Here is a 17394-nt window from a genome sequence, read left to right on the forward strand (position 1 = left end):
ATGAGGTCAGAAGCTTAGTGGCCCTGGCAGTACACAAAATGGGCATCAGTGAGCAGACTATTGCTAAGCAAGTGCCGCTTGATAGCACTGTTGATGACCTTTTCCATTACTTTACTAATGAATGAGAGTAGACTGATGGGGCGGTAATTGGATAGGCTGGATTCGTCCTGCTTTTTGTGTGCAGGACATATCTGGGCAATTTTCCACATTGCTGGGTAGATGCCAGTGTTGTAGCTGTACTGGAACAGTTTGGCAAGTTCTGGAGCACAAACCTTCAGTACTATTGCCGGAATGTTGACAGGGCCCATAGCCTTTGCAGTATCCAGTGCCTTCAGCCGTTTCTTGATATCACGTGGAGTGAATCGAATTGGCTGAAGACTGGCATCTGTAATGCTGGGGACTTCCAGACGAGGCCGAGATGGGTTGTCCACTCGGCACTTCTGGCTGAAGATTGATGCAAATGCTTCAGCCTTACCTTTTACACTGATGTGCTGGGCTCCTCCATCATTGAGGATGGGAATATTTGTGGAACCTCCTCCTCCAATGAGTTGTTTAATTGTCCATCACCATTCACGACTGGATGTGGCAGGGCTGCAGAGCTTAGATCTGATCAGTTGGTTGTGGGATTGCTTAGCTCTGTCTATCACTTGCTGCTCATGTTGTTTGGCACGCAAGTAGTCCTGTGTAATAGCTTCACCAGGTTGACATCTCATTTTTAGGTGTGCCTGGTGCTGCTCCTGGCATGCCACCCTGCACTCTTCATTGAACCAGGGTTAATCTCCTGGCTTGATGGTAATGGTAGAGTGGGAGATATGCCAGGCCATGAGGTTACAGATTGTGTTTGAGTACAATTCTGCTGCTGCTGATGGCCCACAGCACCTCATGGATGCCCAGTCTTGAGTTGCTCGATCTGTTCGAAATGTATCATTTAGCACAGTGGTAGTGCCACACAACACAATGGAGGGTATCCTCAATGTGAAGGCAGGACTTTGTCTCCACAATGACCGTGGGGTGGTCACTCCTACCGATGCTATCATGGACACGTGCATCAGGCAGGTTGGTGAGGGTGAGGTCAAGTATGTTTTATCCTCTACAAAAACAGAATTACCTGGAAAAACTCAGCAGGTCTGGCAGCATCGGTGGAGAAGAAATCAGTTGACGTTTCGAAGCCTCACAACCCTTCGGCAGAACTGAGTATAGTTAGGAGAGAGGTGAAATATAAGCTGGTCTAATGTGGGGGGGCGGGGGGAGAGAGAAGTTGAGGGTGGGGTGATTGTGGGGATAAGCAAGCAGTGATAGGAGCAGATAATCAAAAGATGTCACAGACAAAAGGATCAAAGAGGTGTTGAAAGTGGTGATATTATCTAAGAAAAGTGCTAATTAAGAATGGAAGGCAGGACACTCAAGGTACAGCTCTAGTGTAGCCCCTTCACTTCCTCTCTCCTCACCGTCCAAGGGCCCAAACACTCCTTTCAAGTGAAGCAGCATTTCACTTGCATTTCCCCTAACTTAGTCTACTGCATTCGTTGCTCCCAATGCGGTCTCCTCTACATTGGAGAGACCAAACGCAAACTGGGCGACCGCTTTGCAGAACACCTGCGGTCTGTCCACAAGAAAGACCCAAACCTCCCTGTCGCTTGCCAATTTAACACTCCACCCTGTTCTCTTGCCCACATGTCTGTCCTTGGCTTGCTGCATTGTTCCAGTGAAGCCCAACGCAAACTGGAGGAACAGCACCTCATCTTTCGACTAGGCACTTTACAGCCTTCCGGGCTGAATATTGAATTCAACAACTTTAGATCTTAAACTCCCCCTCCCCCCATCCCCACCCCGTTTCTCCCCCCCCCCTTTTTTTTCAATAATTTATATAGATTCTTCTTTTCCCACCTATTTCCATTATTTTTAAATCTAAAACTAAAACTTTGTTAGTCTTTCCACCCCACCCCCACTAGAGCTGTACCTTGAGTATCCTGCCTTCCATTCTTAATTAGCACTTTTCTTAGATAATATCACCACCTTCAACACCTCTTTGATCCTTTTGTCTGTGACATCTTTTGATTATCTGCTCCTATCACTGCTTGCTTATCTCCACAATCACCCCACCCTCAACTTCTCTCTCCCCCCCGCCCCCCACCTTAGACCAGCTTATATTTCACCTCTCTCCTAACTATACTCAGTTCTGCCGAAGGGGTGTGAGGACTCGAAACGTCAACTGATTTCTTCTCCACCGATGCTGCCAGACCTGCTGAGTTTTTACAGGTAATTCTGTTTTTGTTTTGGATTTCCAGCATCCGCAGTAGCTTTTAGCTTTTTGTTTTTATCTCTATGTTTTATCCTCTTGTTGGTTCCCTCACCACCTGCCGCAGACCAGTCTAGTTGCTATGTAATTTAGGACTTGGCCAGCTCGCTTAGCTGTAGTGCTACTGAGCCATCTTGGTGATGGACATTGAAGTCTTGACCCAGAGTACATTCTGCTCCCTTGCCACCCTCACTGCTTCCTCCAAGAGGTGTTCAACATGGAGGAGCACTGATTCATCAGCTGAGGGAGACCAGTACGCCGTAATCAGCAGGAGGCTTCCTTGCCCATGTTTGACCTGATGCAATGAGGCTTCATGAGGTCCGGACTCAATGCTGAGGACTCCCAGGGCAACTCCCTCCCGACTGTATACCACTGTGCCGCCACCTCTGCTGGGCCTGTCCTGCCAGTGGGACATACCCGGGGATGGTGATGATGGTGTCTGGGACATTATCTGTAAGATATGATTCCATGAGGATGATTATGTCAGGCTGTTGCTTGACTAGTCTGTGAGACAGCTCTCCCAATTTTGGCACTAGCCCCCAGATGTTAGTAAGGGGGACTTTGCAGGGTCAACAGGGTTGAGCTTGCTGATGTCGTTTCCGGTGCCTAGGTCGATGCCAGGTGGTCTGTCCGGTTTCATTGCTTTTTTGTGACTTTGTAGCGGTTTGTTACAACTGAAGGCCATGTCCTTCCCTAGAGGGCATTAGTGAACCAGACGGGTTTTTACATCAATCAACAATGGTTCCATGGTCATCATTAGGCTTTTAATTCCATATTTTATTGAATTCAAATTCCACCATCTGCCATGGCAGGATTTGAAGAGCATTACCCTAGGTCTGGATTACTAGTCCAGCAACAATACCACCACGCCATCCTCTCCCCTTCTACGGAGCCTTGGTGAATTCCTGCAGTCACCTTGTAGATGGTACACACTGCTGCTCATGTGTTTCGGTGGTGGAGAGTGTGAATGTTTGTAGATGGGGTGCCAATCAGGCAGGCTGCTTTGCCCTGGATGGTGTCAAGCTTCTTGAGTGTTGTGGAAATTGCACTCATTCAGGCAAGTAGGGAGTATTCCATCACACTCCTGACTTGTGCCTTGTAGATGGTGGACAGACTTTGGGGAGTCAGGAGGTGAGTTACTCATCACAGGATTCCCAGCCTCTGATCTGCTCTTGTAGTCACAGTATTTATATGGCTAGTCCAGTTTAGTTCCGACGTTGATAGCGGGGGATTCAGTGATGGTAATGCCATTGAATGTCAAGGGGCAATGGTTAGATACTCTCTTGTTCAAGATGGTCATTGCCTAGCACTTGTGTGCGCAAATGTTACTTGTCACTTGACAGCCCAAGCCTGGATATTGTCCGGGTCTTGCTGCATTTGGACATGGACTGCTTCAGTATCTGAGGAGTTGCAAATGGTGCTGAACATTGTACAATCATCAACGAACATCCCTACTTCTGACCTTATGATGGAAGGAAGGTCATTGATGAAGCAGCGGAAGATGGTTGGGCTGAGGACACTACCATGAGGAACTCATGCAGTGATGTCCTCGAACTGAGATGGCTGACCTCCAACAACCAGAACCATTTTCCTTTGTGTTAGGTATGACTCCAACCAGTGGAGAGTTTTCCCCCTAATTCCCATTGACCCCAGTTTTGCTAGGGCTCCTTGATGCCACACTCAGTCAAATACGGCCCTTATGTCAAGGGCAATCACTCTCACCTCACCTTGGGAGTTCAGCTCTTTTGTCCATGTTTGAACCAAGGATGTAACGAGGTCAGGAGCTGAGTGGCCTGGCAGAACCCAAACTGGGCGTCAGTAATCAGGTTATTGCTAAGCAAGTGCCACTTGATAGCACTGTTGATGACCCCTTCCATTACTTTACTGATGAGCGAGAGCAGACTGATGGGGTGGTAATTTTCCAGGTTGGATTTCCCCTGCTTTTTGTGTACAGGACATACTTGGGCAATTTTCCACATAGCCAGGTAGATGCCAATGTTGTGACTGCACTAGAACAGCTTGGCTAGGGGCACGGCAAGTTCTGGAGCACAAATCTTCAGCACCACTGTCAGAATATTGGACAGAATATAAAAAAGGGAAAGAATGACCAAAAGATTGATAAAAGGAAAAATTAGAGTATGAGAGAAAACAAGCTAGAAATTTAAAGACAGATAGTAAGAGTTTCAATAGGTATTTGAAAAAGAAAAGAGTTAACAAAGTGAGTGTTGGTCCCATAGAAAGTGAGTCTGTGGAATTAATAATGGAAAATAAGGAAATGGCGGATGAATAAATTGTTATTTTGCATTGGTCGTCACAATAGAGGTTACAAGTGATATCCCAGAAATAGCTGTAAACCAGGAAATGGAAGGGAGGAATCCAGGAAAATTACAATCACCGCCAAAGTGGTACTGAGCAAATTGTTGGAAGGACTTCATCCTTGGGTCTTAAAAGTGGCTAGTGAGATTGTTTATGCATTTGTTTTAAATTCCAAGATTCCCCAGATTTGGGGAAGATTCAATTAGATTGGAAAATAGTGAATATAACTCCTTTATTCAAAAAGGAGTGAGACAGAAAGCAGGAAACTATAGGCCAGTTAGCCTAACATCTGTCATAGGGAAAATGTTAGAAGCTATTATTAAAGACGTCATCTTAGAGCACTTGGAAAATTCAGGGAAATCAGGCAGAGTCATTATGGTTTTGTGGAAGGGAAATCATCTTTAACCGATTTATTGGAGTTCTTTGAAGAAGTAATAGGTGCTGTGGATAAAGGGGAACCACTGGATATACTGCATTTAGATTTCCAGAAGGCATTTGATAAGGTGCCACATCAAAGGTTATTGCGAAAAAAAAAAAGCTCATGGTGTCAGGGGTAACATATTGGCATGGATAGAAGATTGGCTAGCTAACAGCAAGCAGAGAGTAGACATAAAAGGCTCTTTTTCTGTTTTGCAAGATGTAATCAGTGATGTGCTGGGCTCAACTTTTCACAATTTATATAAGTGACTTGGATGAAGGGACCAATGGTATGGTTGCTAAATTAGCTGATGACACAAAGATAGGTTGGTAAGATGTGAAGAGGACACACAGAGGCTACAAAGGGACATAGATAGGTTAAGTGAGTGGGCAAAGATCTGGCAAATGGAGTATAATATGGACAAATGTGAAATTGTCCACTTTGGCACGAATAAAAAAGCATATTACCTAAATGGTGAGCGATTGCAGAGCTCTGAGATGCAGAGGGGTCTGGGTGTCCTAGTGCATGAATTGCAAAAGGTTAGTATGCAGGTACAGCAAGTAATTAGGAGAGCTAATGGAATGTTATAGTTTAATGCGAGGAAAATTGATTACAAAAGTAGGGAAGTTATGCTTCAGTTATGCAGGGCATTGGTGACACCAGATCTGGGGTACTGTGTACAGTAGTGGTCTCCTTATTTAAGGAAGGATGTAAATGTGTTGGGAGCAGTTTAGAGAAGGTTAACTAAACTAATACCTGGACTGGGCAGGTTGTGTTCTCAGGAAAGTTTGGACAGGCCAGGCTTGTATCCGCTGGTGCTCAGAAGAGTAAGAGCCAACTTGATTGAAACATATAAGATGATGAGGGGACTTTACAGGGTCGATGTGGAAAGGATATTTCCTCTTGTGGGAGAATCTAGTACTAGGGGCCACTGTTTGAAAAAAAGGGGTTGCCCATTTAGGGCAGAGGTGAGGATATTTTTTTCCTTCAGAGGTTGGGAGTTTTTGGAAGTCTCTTGCTCAAAAGGCAGTGGAAGCAAAGTCTTTGAATATTTTTAAGGCAGAGGTAGATAGATTCTTGATAAGCAAAGGGTGGAAGGTTATTGAGAGTAGGTGGGAATGTGGAATTGAGGTTACAATCAGCTGAGCCACGATCTTATTGAATGGCAGAAGAGGCTCAAAATGCCAAGTGGCCTACTCTTGCTTTTAATTCATATGCTTGCATGTATGTTCATATGTATGATGTTCATATATATAGTGTTCATATGTATGGTGTTCATATGTATGGTGTTCATATGTAAGAGCTGAATGCCTTGGGGCAGAAACACACTTGATACTTTTGGAAGACTGATCAAGAAGTAGGTTGGTTATGTGCTGATAGACATAGTGATTGCTGCTAAAGTAGTGAGGAGGAATGGAACTATCTGTAGTAACAGGCTCCTTCAGCAGCACCTTCCAAACCTGCGACCACTACCACCTAGAAGGAGGAGGGTAGCAAATGAATGGGAACATCACCACCTGCAAGTTCCCCTCCAAGCCACTCACCATGCTGACTTGGAACTATGTCACAGTTCCTTCACTGATGCTGGGTCAAAATCCTGGTAGTCCCTTCCTAACAGCACCGTGGGTGTTTCTACAGTGTTTCAAGAAGGCAGCTCACTACCAACTTTTGAAGGGTTATTAGGGCTGAGCAATAAAAATGCTGTCCTAACCAGCAACACCCACATTCCATGAATGAATCAAAAAAACAGGGCATTACAGCAGGAAGATTGAACAGATCTAGATACATTGGCTGACAATTGATGTCACTAGAAAACAGACATAAACACTTCGAAATGTTGTGACTGTGGCAAAAATTTTCATTTTCTGAAAGGAAAATCTGAAAACAGGTTCAATAATAACTTTCAAGATGGAATTGGGCAAATACTTGGAGGGGGGAAATTAGAGGGCGATGGGGGAAAGAGCAGGGGAGTAAGACTAATTGGGTAGCTCTTCCAAAGAGCAGCACACCTCTGCTGTAAGATCAGTCCACATGGGAAAGTGACAATAGACAGGAAGCTGACAGAGGCAATAATATGACGGTGAGATCTTGTGACGCCTTTGATCAACCTTTAAACAATGACACCATGTGAAGGTCTTAATAATTTGACTGTTAAGGAACCAATCCTGCATTAAACTATTACCAATCTGTGTTTCTAAATTATGCTGTCAGCTTCAGTCCTTAATGAAAACTTCCAAGAATATTAAATTTCATCAGGGACAAGTAGCCAGCCCAACTCACAGCATAGCCTATCCATCCTGTTAATTCACATGTTGGTACTTGTATCACACGGTATCACCGACAAAACTTCTCCTGCTGTCAAACATTGGTGAGTTTGAATAGTTATATTCATGGTTATCTAGGGACCATTGAATCAGATACCATCACATTGGCAGAGTGATACAATTCTACCAATCACAACCCCAAGCCGTGCTGTGCAAACTTATACTGTGTGACTTGAACAACAACAATTAGCTTTGTAGTGCCTTGTCAAACCAAAGCTGGATGGACATCAGGCTTTGATCTCAACCTTCAATAGATAGATTTAAGCAGAAATTAGATAGGTACATGAGGGAGATGGGAATAGAGGGATATATTGATAAGATGAGATGAAGTAAATAGAATGGGAGGAGGCTGGCATAGAATGACTTGTGCTGAATGGCCTTTTTTTGTTTAATTCTAATTCAATTCTACAGAGTTTGGCAAAACAGATTACAGGATTATCACTCAACTGTTACAGTGTATGTCGAAACCAAATTGTTCTGATTTGACGTTTGGAGGTAACTTGGAGCAGTGAGAAAAAATATCTATGAAGTTCATCTTCAGAAGTTGGTAGATTTGATGACTTATTTTTGTTCATATAATAGGATAAAGACTTCAGTATAAGATATAACCCTTTTGTGTTTATTTTGGCATGCTTTAGGTTAATAAGGTTCTGCGACACCACAACATCAAGCCCCACTGGATGTTTGCAATGGATAATATTATACGCCGTGCAGTACAAGCTGCAGTCACCATTCTCATCCCAGGTACACAATTCCCCATCTCTGGAAGATCCCTCGTCTTTATCATTTGGGCCTCAAGTGTTTTTTTGGGAGATTTTAGCGCTTAAAAGAAAATGTTCAAAATAAAATTGGACCAGTTGTAGCTAAATCCTCTTAATTGCCTGAAGTTAGGTTCAAACTTCATGCTATTTAGATCAGCATTCAACAGACATGCTACATAATTTAGAATGTACTAAGACCAAGATGATGGTAAAATTGAGGTATCCTCTTTACACTGAAGGAATCAATACCTGTAATTTTCGGATGCTGGAAATCTGAAATGAAAACAGAAAGAATTGGAAAAACTCAGCAGGTCTGGCAGCATCTGCGGAGAGAGAAACAGCATTAATGTCTCGAGTCCAGTATGACTCTTCTTTGGAACTGATTCAGAATCAATTCCTGTGTTGTTTGAGTCTTTAGATTTGTTATTGATGAGACTGCATTTCCTAGAGATTAGTGTGATGAGACAGTGATTTCAATGGGCTTACCCATGAAATTACACCTTGTTGATAATCAGAAGTAACACACTTGGTTGTTTGGATTGAGCTTAGTTTCTTATTTGGCCTTTTCTCTAAATCTGCAGGTTGAAAAGCCTACAATTTGATCATTTGTCATGGTTCTAATCCTACCTCTGTCACCATGTCCATTGGCAGTGAAAAATACAAAGAGACTTTGAAATTAGCTTGTAGAACTATGACTGCTCAGCTCTATATAATAGGCCGAAACATTATGGCCTTGAAAAATACTTGGCTGCGATCGTGGCAGTTATGCTAAGATTGAACTCACTGATGCTCTCAGGTGCTGACTCCACCAGTGTGTACAAGGCTGATGGGTGCCCATGCCTTTACAGGTGGCCAGAATATCTGGTGACTGCCCGCAATTGGTGTGGGGGTGTCCAAGTTCCCCCCCTAGACCCCATCCAGCTCCCCCTCACACCTTGTGTAAGGGTACCACTTTATTTTAAAAAAACCTTTATTCTTTGGGTGCAAGCAGCTTCCCTTACCTGGACTGTTCCTTGGTGGGGCTGACCTACCATTTGGAAGCTGGTCTGCCTCATCTCTCTTGACACACAGGCCTCTAGGTAACGTGGTAGGTCCTCTCCGAGCTGGCAAACCTCCTGCATCGGGAAGATCCTCCATCTGACTCCACCCACTTGGCCTTACGATTAAACAAAATTGACAGGCAGGAAAATACAGCTGCTCCGTCAAGCCCATCCCGTAGCACAGCAGCCAAACAATCGTAACTAAATACTTCGTACCTCATCCCAGCTCCCTCCCCACTCCACACTCATAATCTCCTCCAAATCTCAAATTAGAAAAAGTGTTATGTGTAAAACCATGAAGAAGACTAAATATATAGAGGTTCATGTTAAAACCATATTTTTAGAAAGCAACCACAGCTTTGTTTTATTGTTATTGGTTAGGTACTAATATTTCAATGGCTATTTGGCTGTTTATTTAGAACTGCGTTCGCACTTTGGCCCTGCCTCTGAGGGTGAAGGGCCAGACAAAGATGCAGATGAGGTGGAAGACTCTGCGTACCAACTGGAAGGGCAACCTGTAAACATGGAGCTTCCCATTACCCCCAGAGTGAGCCCCTTTAGTTCAGTCCCATCGCAAGACTTCCAGCACACACAGAGCCCTCTGAGTGTGCAGCTGGGAAATCTGAAACTGGAGACAAACAGGTACTAAGCATTTGTTCATCCTGATTTTCAAGATAGAAACTTATTCCTTGGCATCATCTTCAACAACTTCAGTGTTCTACAAAATCTCAGCAATGTTGAATTCTGGTGTCAGCCTCACTGGTAGCTCTTGTGCCTCTGAGCTAGAAGGTTGTTGGTTCAAATTCCACTGACAACTTCATTGTTCCACTGAGGCAGTGCTGTGCTCCTTTTCAGATGAGATGTTAAACTGAGGCACTGTCTCTTAGATTGATGTTAAAGATCCCATGGCACTTTTTTTAAGAAGAGCTGGGGGGAGTTCTCTCAAACTCATAGCCAATATTTATTTATCCCTTAACTAACACGTAAAGTTAATGATCTGGTAATGTATTTCATTGTTGCTTGTGGGATCTTGCTGTGTGCAGGTATGCTGTCGTAAATTCTACATTTCAATGGTGACTTCTGTTTTAGTAAAAAGCGTACTTCGTTGACAGTAAAGCACTTTGGAGTATCTTGAAATTGTGGCTGACATCTGTATGTAATTTGGATATAGACTCATTCATTGGAGAGTTGAGGTTACAGGCAAACAAATGCCCACACTCCTTTACCACTCCTTGATAAATTATAAGGATATCCCCCTGTCTTTAGACTCACAAAGTCCATGTTATAAACAAAAGGACTATAGAATGAATTCAAAGTTGTTACCTAATTTCAGTATTCTAATTGGTAGGACTTTAGTCCTATTGTTTATCATGTAATTTGAATTCACTCGATTATTGCCTGCAAACTTAAACTGCCTATTAATGTTCTTATCTGTATCTCATACTGTGAATAAGCAAAATCATAAAACTCTTTTGTACATAATTGAAAGGGTTGATAATGAAGTTGCCTTGTACTGTCTTCCCTACATTACAATAGTGACTCTATTTCAAAAGTACTTCATTGACTGTAAAGCACCTTGGAACGCTCTGAGATCATGAAATGCACCACATAAATGTAAGTTTATCTTTCTCCCTGAGCTGTGATCTCATTCGAACCCTGTAGGCTTTTGGAAGATTTGGTCCAGAAGGAAAAAGAGTACCAGAAGCTCCTTCAACAATCAATTGAGCAGGTACAACAGGACATGTGCCATCTCCAGTTCAAATCCAAACCAACAGGTAATTAAATAAACTGAGAATATTAGGCCCACAAAACTGCCCACTACAGGTTATTTTCCTCCTCTAGGTCCTTCATTTCATACTGAAGCGAATGTAGAATGAAACACTCATCCATACTCTTTGAACACACTGGAATTTTTGGTTTACCTACTTTTGTTTGGCAAAATACATCTTCTGCATTTGTTTAAAGTCATGAAAAACTGGTTTAAACTTACTTTTAATCTATTCATCTATTTGGCTATTGTATTAACTCACTCCTGAAAAAGAAACGGTCTTGGCTGAGACTCAATAACTGACTGCATTGATTATGTTCTCCATTCCCAGGTGTCTCAGTCCCTTCAGTGTCACAGCCTCTTATATGTCACAGAGTGGATCAGGAGCTCATTGACTGGCTGCAAGAACAAGGAGCAGACCCAGTTACAATAAACAGGGTAATGGGTAGGATCTCTAGTACAAAGTGATTAAAACCACAAAAATACATTCTTGTCAGTGGATGATTACTCCTACTGAACAGCTTATTTCTGTGGTTGGTGTATGTTCCTTGTACTTGGACCAGAGAAGAACTATTTGGTTCCATTAATATTCTTGTTGCTTTTCTTCATTTATTTGCCCTATTCTCTCCCTTACCTCTTTATCTTTCCTCTTCTCCAGTTCCACTCTTTATTCATGTTCTACCTTCCTTCTCTCTCGCCTCTCTCTCTCTGTCCCTCCTGTTCTCTCTGGTCTCTCTTTCTTTATCCCTCCTCTCTCTGGTGTCTCTCGCTTTAGTACTCCTTTGCAATCTGCAAGTAAATTTAACCCTGATCTGGATTTTTACTGGGGATGTGGGCATTGTTGAAAAGTGGCATTTGTTGCCCATCTCTAGTCTCCCTGAGGAGGTGATGATGGTAGGCTTTTTTCTTGATCTGCCGGTGTGTGTGGTGATGGTACTTCTAGAGCGCAGTATGTCTGGTTTTATTCTTTGCAGTGGTTTTGATGTAACTGAATTGGCCAGTTCAGTGTCAAGCATGTTGTTGTAGACAGGAGTCACATATAGGTCCGACCAGGTCAGGACGACATGCTGTCTTCCCGAAAAAAAATTAAGTCAACCACTTGGGTCCCAAGGATTTATGGTCACTTTTACTGATACTTTATTTTATATTTCCAGCTTGCTTAAATTGAATTCAAATTCTTAACCCATTAAGAATAAATATTAAGAATGTATACTGTTCTTGATTACTAGACCAGTAACGTAATGACTGCCCTAACATATTCAAATTCCATTGCCTCTGCACCACCTCCTGGCAATATTTAAAATGACATGCAGTTAGTTAAAAAGACTTGTGGCATTTCTTACTTTGTTATCGTTTGCCACCAAACGTAACTTTTTCTTATTTACTGATTTCCCTCCTCTAACATCACATCCTTAGGAACTAATTCCAAGTTTATTATATGATTAATTTACGATCGTTGGTTCATCACTGGGCAGATTCAGGTTAATAAATTATAGAAGAAATTTCATGTGGGTGATCGATGAATATGTTGAGCTGTTTCTTCGCTTTTATCAACTTCTAAATAGTTCTCTCTTCCTCAGATGTGTGCAGAAGGTTACGTGTTGCCTGATGTTCTCAGACATATTACTAAAGATGATTTAAGATGCCTGCAACTCAAGTAAGTGCAGCTTAGAACAAGAGGATGAGGGTGGATATATTCTCTTTTGCAGTTTAAAAATGGCAAACTTATTTACATAACAATTGACCCATCCTATGGGTCACATTGAAGAAAAATCAAGTGGCTCTTAAGTAAAATGAGCAAAGAGAAATATAAGATGGTGATTGGCGCTGCACAGTCTGCATTGCAGAAAAATGTTTTGATCCCTGGACTGGTCTGAACTGAGTTTTTGCTTTAAGCGTAGGCCCTCGTTGGGAGGGGAACTCTCATTGTTCTCATTGTAACTGTTGCAGCAGCAACTCTGTTAAATCTTAAAACTAACATTTACGAAGTGGTCAGGCAGCCCTGTAAATCTCTTTTTAGTGTTAGACCAAGAGCTAACGGGTAGCAGCTGGTTATCAACGCAACTGACTTCATTGCATTTTGGCCCTGTTGAGCAGAACTGTGTGAGATGTTGAAGGACATATATACAGGGCTCAGTTTTCCCTTGAGCTGAGAGTCTGAAGGTTGACTCAGTGCTGTACCTTTGCACCACACTGAAAACAGCATTCAGCAGCAGTGACAATGTGGATCGCTGGTAATGAAGTGAACTTATTACAAATACAGCCCATTGTACACAATGCTGACCAGGCTATCCTCAACTCTGTGAAGTCCCCCTTTAAAATCAATCCTGGAAGAATAACACAGGTAAAGCACTGGACACCCAGGAGCAAATACAAGGCTGCAAACTAATCAGGGAATTTAAATGATATAAAAACAAAAAACTACTGCGGATGCTGGAAATCCAAAACAAAAACAGAATTACCTGGAAAAACTCAGCAGGTCTGGCAGCATCGGTGGAGAAGAAAAGAGTCGACGTTTCGAGTCCTCACGACTCTTCAACAGAGGACTCGAAACGTCGACTCTTTTCTTCTCCGCCAATGCTGCCAGACCTGCTGAGTTTTTCCAGGTAATTCAATTCAAATGATATGATTTGTTAGAAGTGAGACTTGATTGATTGATTTATTAGGGTCCTCGGTACCCTGAGGTGAAATTACTCTTGAAATCACTGTTGAGTCCTCACACTTACTATGGCTTTAATCTCATCTCATGGTCGAATGCAACACCAAGATTACAAACAGTTCAGTTCAACCTCAGACGGTTGCCAAGGAGAGGGACAGGGTCAGTGACTAGGGAACAAAGTTTGCGGCGGGATCTGAAAACAATGGCTTTAGTCTTCCCAATAGAGGAAATTTCTGCTCATCCAGTACTGGTTGTCAGACAAGCAGTTTGATAACTTAGAGATAGTGGAGTGTTTGAGTCATATTACCCCTTATCACCAAGCCACTTTTCAATCAGAAAATTTGGAGACCAGTATTTTATTTTACTAATGCAACATGCTAAAACATTAGGTTAGCTATCCCACTCACGTGAATGATTTATAAGCCTTCGATTTTCCTGATCATTAAAATGAATCATTAGAAAATTAAGAAGTGCTGCACGACTGCCGTGATAAGCAAAGCCCAATTCTCCAATCCACGCTAATTAAGACACTGCTGCACAAAAAAAAATGTAGGCTGCAGTAATAAAACTGAGTCACCAAAGGACAACATAGTAGCTCCTCTGCACCCCACAGTGTGATTTCAGTCCCTCAGCTGTGACCAGGGAAGAGAGATGAAGATCCTTTCTAGACCACTTGGTATATATGGATACAAAGCTTTTGACCATCAGACAAATTAGAAGCTTGATCCCTCAATCAGTAGGCATACCTAGCACATACAGGAGAGTTTGGACACTGGCATACTTCATTGTATTCAAGTATTACTGCTTCATGAATGGAGCACTAAACTTCCTGTACATTAATGTGCCTCTAACACATTGGGTGTTCTCGCTTCCAAGTCTGTGCCATGCTCTATTGTATTCAGAAAAGAGAACATGCAATGTACTTTGGAGATAACATAACAAGATCAGCAAGCTTTTGAGGCTTGGGAAGAGTAGTACAAACAAGAAATGCATAAAGCCTGCATATAATTCAGATAGGTAGCAACTATGGATGTTACGTACACAGTATTAAATGCTCTGTCCTATTGAACTAGCAAGTTTTCCCATGGACTGGGACCTAACACTGTTATTTTCCATGTTTTAGAGGAGGACCTATTTGCCGAATCTGGAATGGTATTTTAAAGTTCAGGAAAACAACCAAGGATTGAATAACAGCGAAAACAGCAATTACACTGTTATTTTTATAACACGAATGACCAAAGCTGCTGTTATATGGAGTAATTATGTCCGTATTGAGTTTGTGTTTTTGCACAGATTTAATCTGAGCCATCACAGCATTAGGATACACATTGTACCCAAGGACTAAGTAATACTGAGAATCATCACGGAATGCAGTCATATCATGGATGTCTGCAGGACCTGGGATTAGCAAACAATCTAAGAGCAGCTAAACCTCCTCAAATGTTAAGCTGACTCATTCTGATAGGTCCTATTATCTTCTTTAATTAAACAGTATTATGAGACTATCACTATGTGCCAATTCAATTATAGTTCCCTCTTCCCATTCCATGATAGGCAGTACATAACATGCCATGGCTTTTGAACTGCTCATTTCATTTTTAAAGAACAGGTTGTGCATTTTGACCAATAAATCAAAAGTTGCGTTTCCAACAGCAAGGGACCTTTCATTGAAGGAAATAGTTTATTATTTGTTTAAGATTTGTGCTTAATTTAGCCATGGATATCAGTCAGGGTTTGTGGCATTGAATCATTGTGTGTAGTGAAATCTCTACACTGTCTAACTGAATTTACACAAGTATTTTTCATCCTGCTTAAACAACTTCGCCAATTGGCTCACAGGAACCATTATTTTATTTGGACCTGAGGAAGGTAATGATTGAGTTTCCAGAATGGATGAATGCAACAAAGAAAGGAATGCCTATTAGTTCTTTTTGATATTTTGTAAGTGACCAGGCAAAAAGCAACTCCATGTTACTGCTAGCCTGAGTAATAAGTTATGATGATATTACAGAAAATATCATGCTAAATTTTCCAGTCAGAAAAAGAGCGATCTGAACCTTTTATATTTTTCTGATGGCACTCTCATGAAGGGTAATTATCTGATCAAAGGTGTATAGATGTATTCTGCCTTTCATATTTGGTGATTTTTTTGTGCATGTATAATTGTAAATAAACATATTACTTGGTGTAGTCTAAGAATAATTATGAACATACATATGAACATACGAATTAGGAGCAGGAGTAGGCCAGTTGGCCCCTTCAGCCTGCTCTGCCCTTCAATAAGATCATGTCTGTTCTGAATGTCACCTCAACCCCACATTGCTGCCTACCCCCGATAACCTTTCACCCCCTTGTTAATCAAGAATCTATCTAACTCTGCATTAAAAATATTCAAAGAATCACATAATCACAGAATTTTAATGGCACAGGAGGAGGCCATTCAGCCCATTGTGTCTGCACCAGCTCTCCAAATGAGCATTATGACCTAGTGCCATTGTCCTGCCTTTTCCCCGTACCCTTGCATATTGTTTCTATTCAAATAATCATCTAAAGCCTTCTTGAATGCCTCGATTGAACCTGCCTCCACCACACTTCCAGGCAGTGCATTCCAGACCTGAACCACTCGCTATGTGAAAAAGTTTTTTTTCACATTTGCTTCTTTTGCAAATCACTTTAAATCTGTGCCCTCTCGTTCTTGATCCTTTTACAAGCGGGAACAGCTTCTCTCTATCTAGTCTGTCCAGCCCCCTCATGATTTTGAACATTTCTATCAAATCTTCTCTTAGCCTTCATCTCTCCAAGGAGAACAATCCCAACCTCTCCAATCTATCCTCATAGCTGAAGTTTCTCATCCCTGGAACCATTCTTGTAACCCATTCTGCACTCTCTCCAATGTGTTCACACCCTTCCTATAGTGTGGCGCCCAGAACTGTACACAATATTCCAGCTGAGGTCTAATGAGTGTCTTGTATAAATTCAGCATAACCTCCTTGCTCTATTAATAAAGCCCTGGATACCGTATGCTTTATTAACTGCTCGCTCCACCTGTCCTGCCACCTTCAATGATCTATGCACATGAACACCCAGGTCTTTCTGCTCCTGCACCCCCTTTAAAATTTCACCCCTTATTTTATATTGTCCGTTCATGCTCTTCCTACCAAAATGCATCACCTCACACTTCTCTGCATCGAACTTCATCTGCCACCTATCTGCCTACTCCACCAATTTGTCTATGTCCTTTTGAAATTCCACACCATCCTCCTCGCAGTTCACAACACTCCCAAGCTTCGTATCATCCACAAACTTTGAAACTGTCCCCTGCACACCAAGATCTAGATCATTAATATACATCAGGAAAAGTAAAGGTCCCAATACTGACCACTGGGGAACTCCACTACAAACCTTCCTCCAGCCCAAAAAATATCCATTGATCATTACTCTCTACTTCCTATTTTTCAGCCAATTTTGTATCCATGTTACTACTGTCCTTTTTATTCTATGAGCAGTAGCTTTTCTCACAAGTCTGTTGCGTGGTAGTCTCAAATGCCTTTTGGAAGTCCATGTACACCACACCAACAGCATTACCCTAATCAACCTTTTCTGTTACCACTTCAAAAAAACTCCCAACAAGTTAGTTAAACGTGATTTCTGCTTTAGAAATCCATGCTGGCACTTCCTTATCAACCTATATTTTTCCATGTGACTACTAATTCTATCCTGGATAATTGTTTCTAGAATCTTGCCCTCCACTGAAGTTAAACTGATTGGTCTGTAATTGCTGGGCTTATCCTTACAACCTTTTTTGAACA

The 17394-nt window shown here is 42.0% G+C and overlaps 1 protein-coding gene across 1 annotated transcript in view; it reads left to right on the plus strand.

The window, feature by feature from the left end:
• Positions 1-15765, plus strand: part of map3k15 (mitogen-activated protein kinase kinase kinase 15) — a 176062-nt gene extending 160297 nt beyond the window's left edge. The window contains exons 23-28 of the mRNA XM_078559367.1: positions 7996-8101; positions 9578-9800; positions 10821-10933; positions 11258-11364; positions 12507-12583; positions 14709-15765. Of these exons, the coding sequence (XP_078415493.1) occupies positions 7996-8101; positions 9578-9800; positions 10821-10933; positions 11258-11364; positions 12507-12583; positions 14709-14772 (690 nt within the window). The 3' untranslated portion in view covers positions 14773-15765. The remainder of the gene's footprint in view (positions 1-7995; positions 8102-9577; positions 9801-10820; positions 10934-11257; positions 11365-12506; positions 12584-14708) is intronic.
• The last annotated feature ends 1629 nt before the right edge of the window (positions 15766-17394 follow it).

Source organism: Cetorhinus maximus, chromosome 16 (assembly GCF_964194155.1).
Source record: "Cetorhinus maximus chromosome 16, sCetMax3.hap1.1, whole genome shotgun sequence".
Taxonomy (NCBI): Eukaryota; Metazoa; Chordata; class Chondrichthyes; order Lamniformes; family Cetorhinidae; genus Cetorhinus; species Cetorhinus maximus.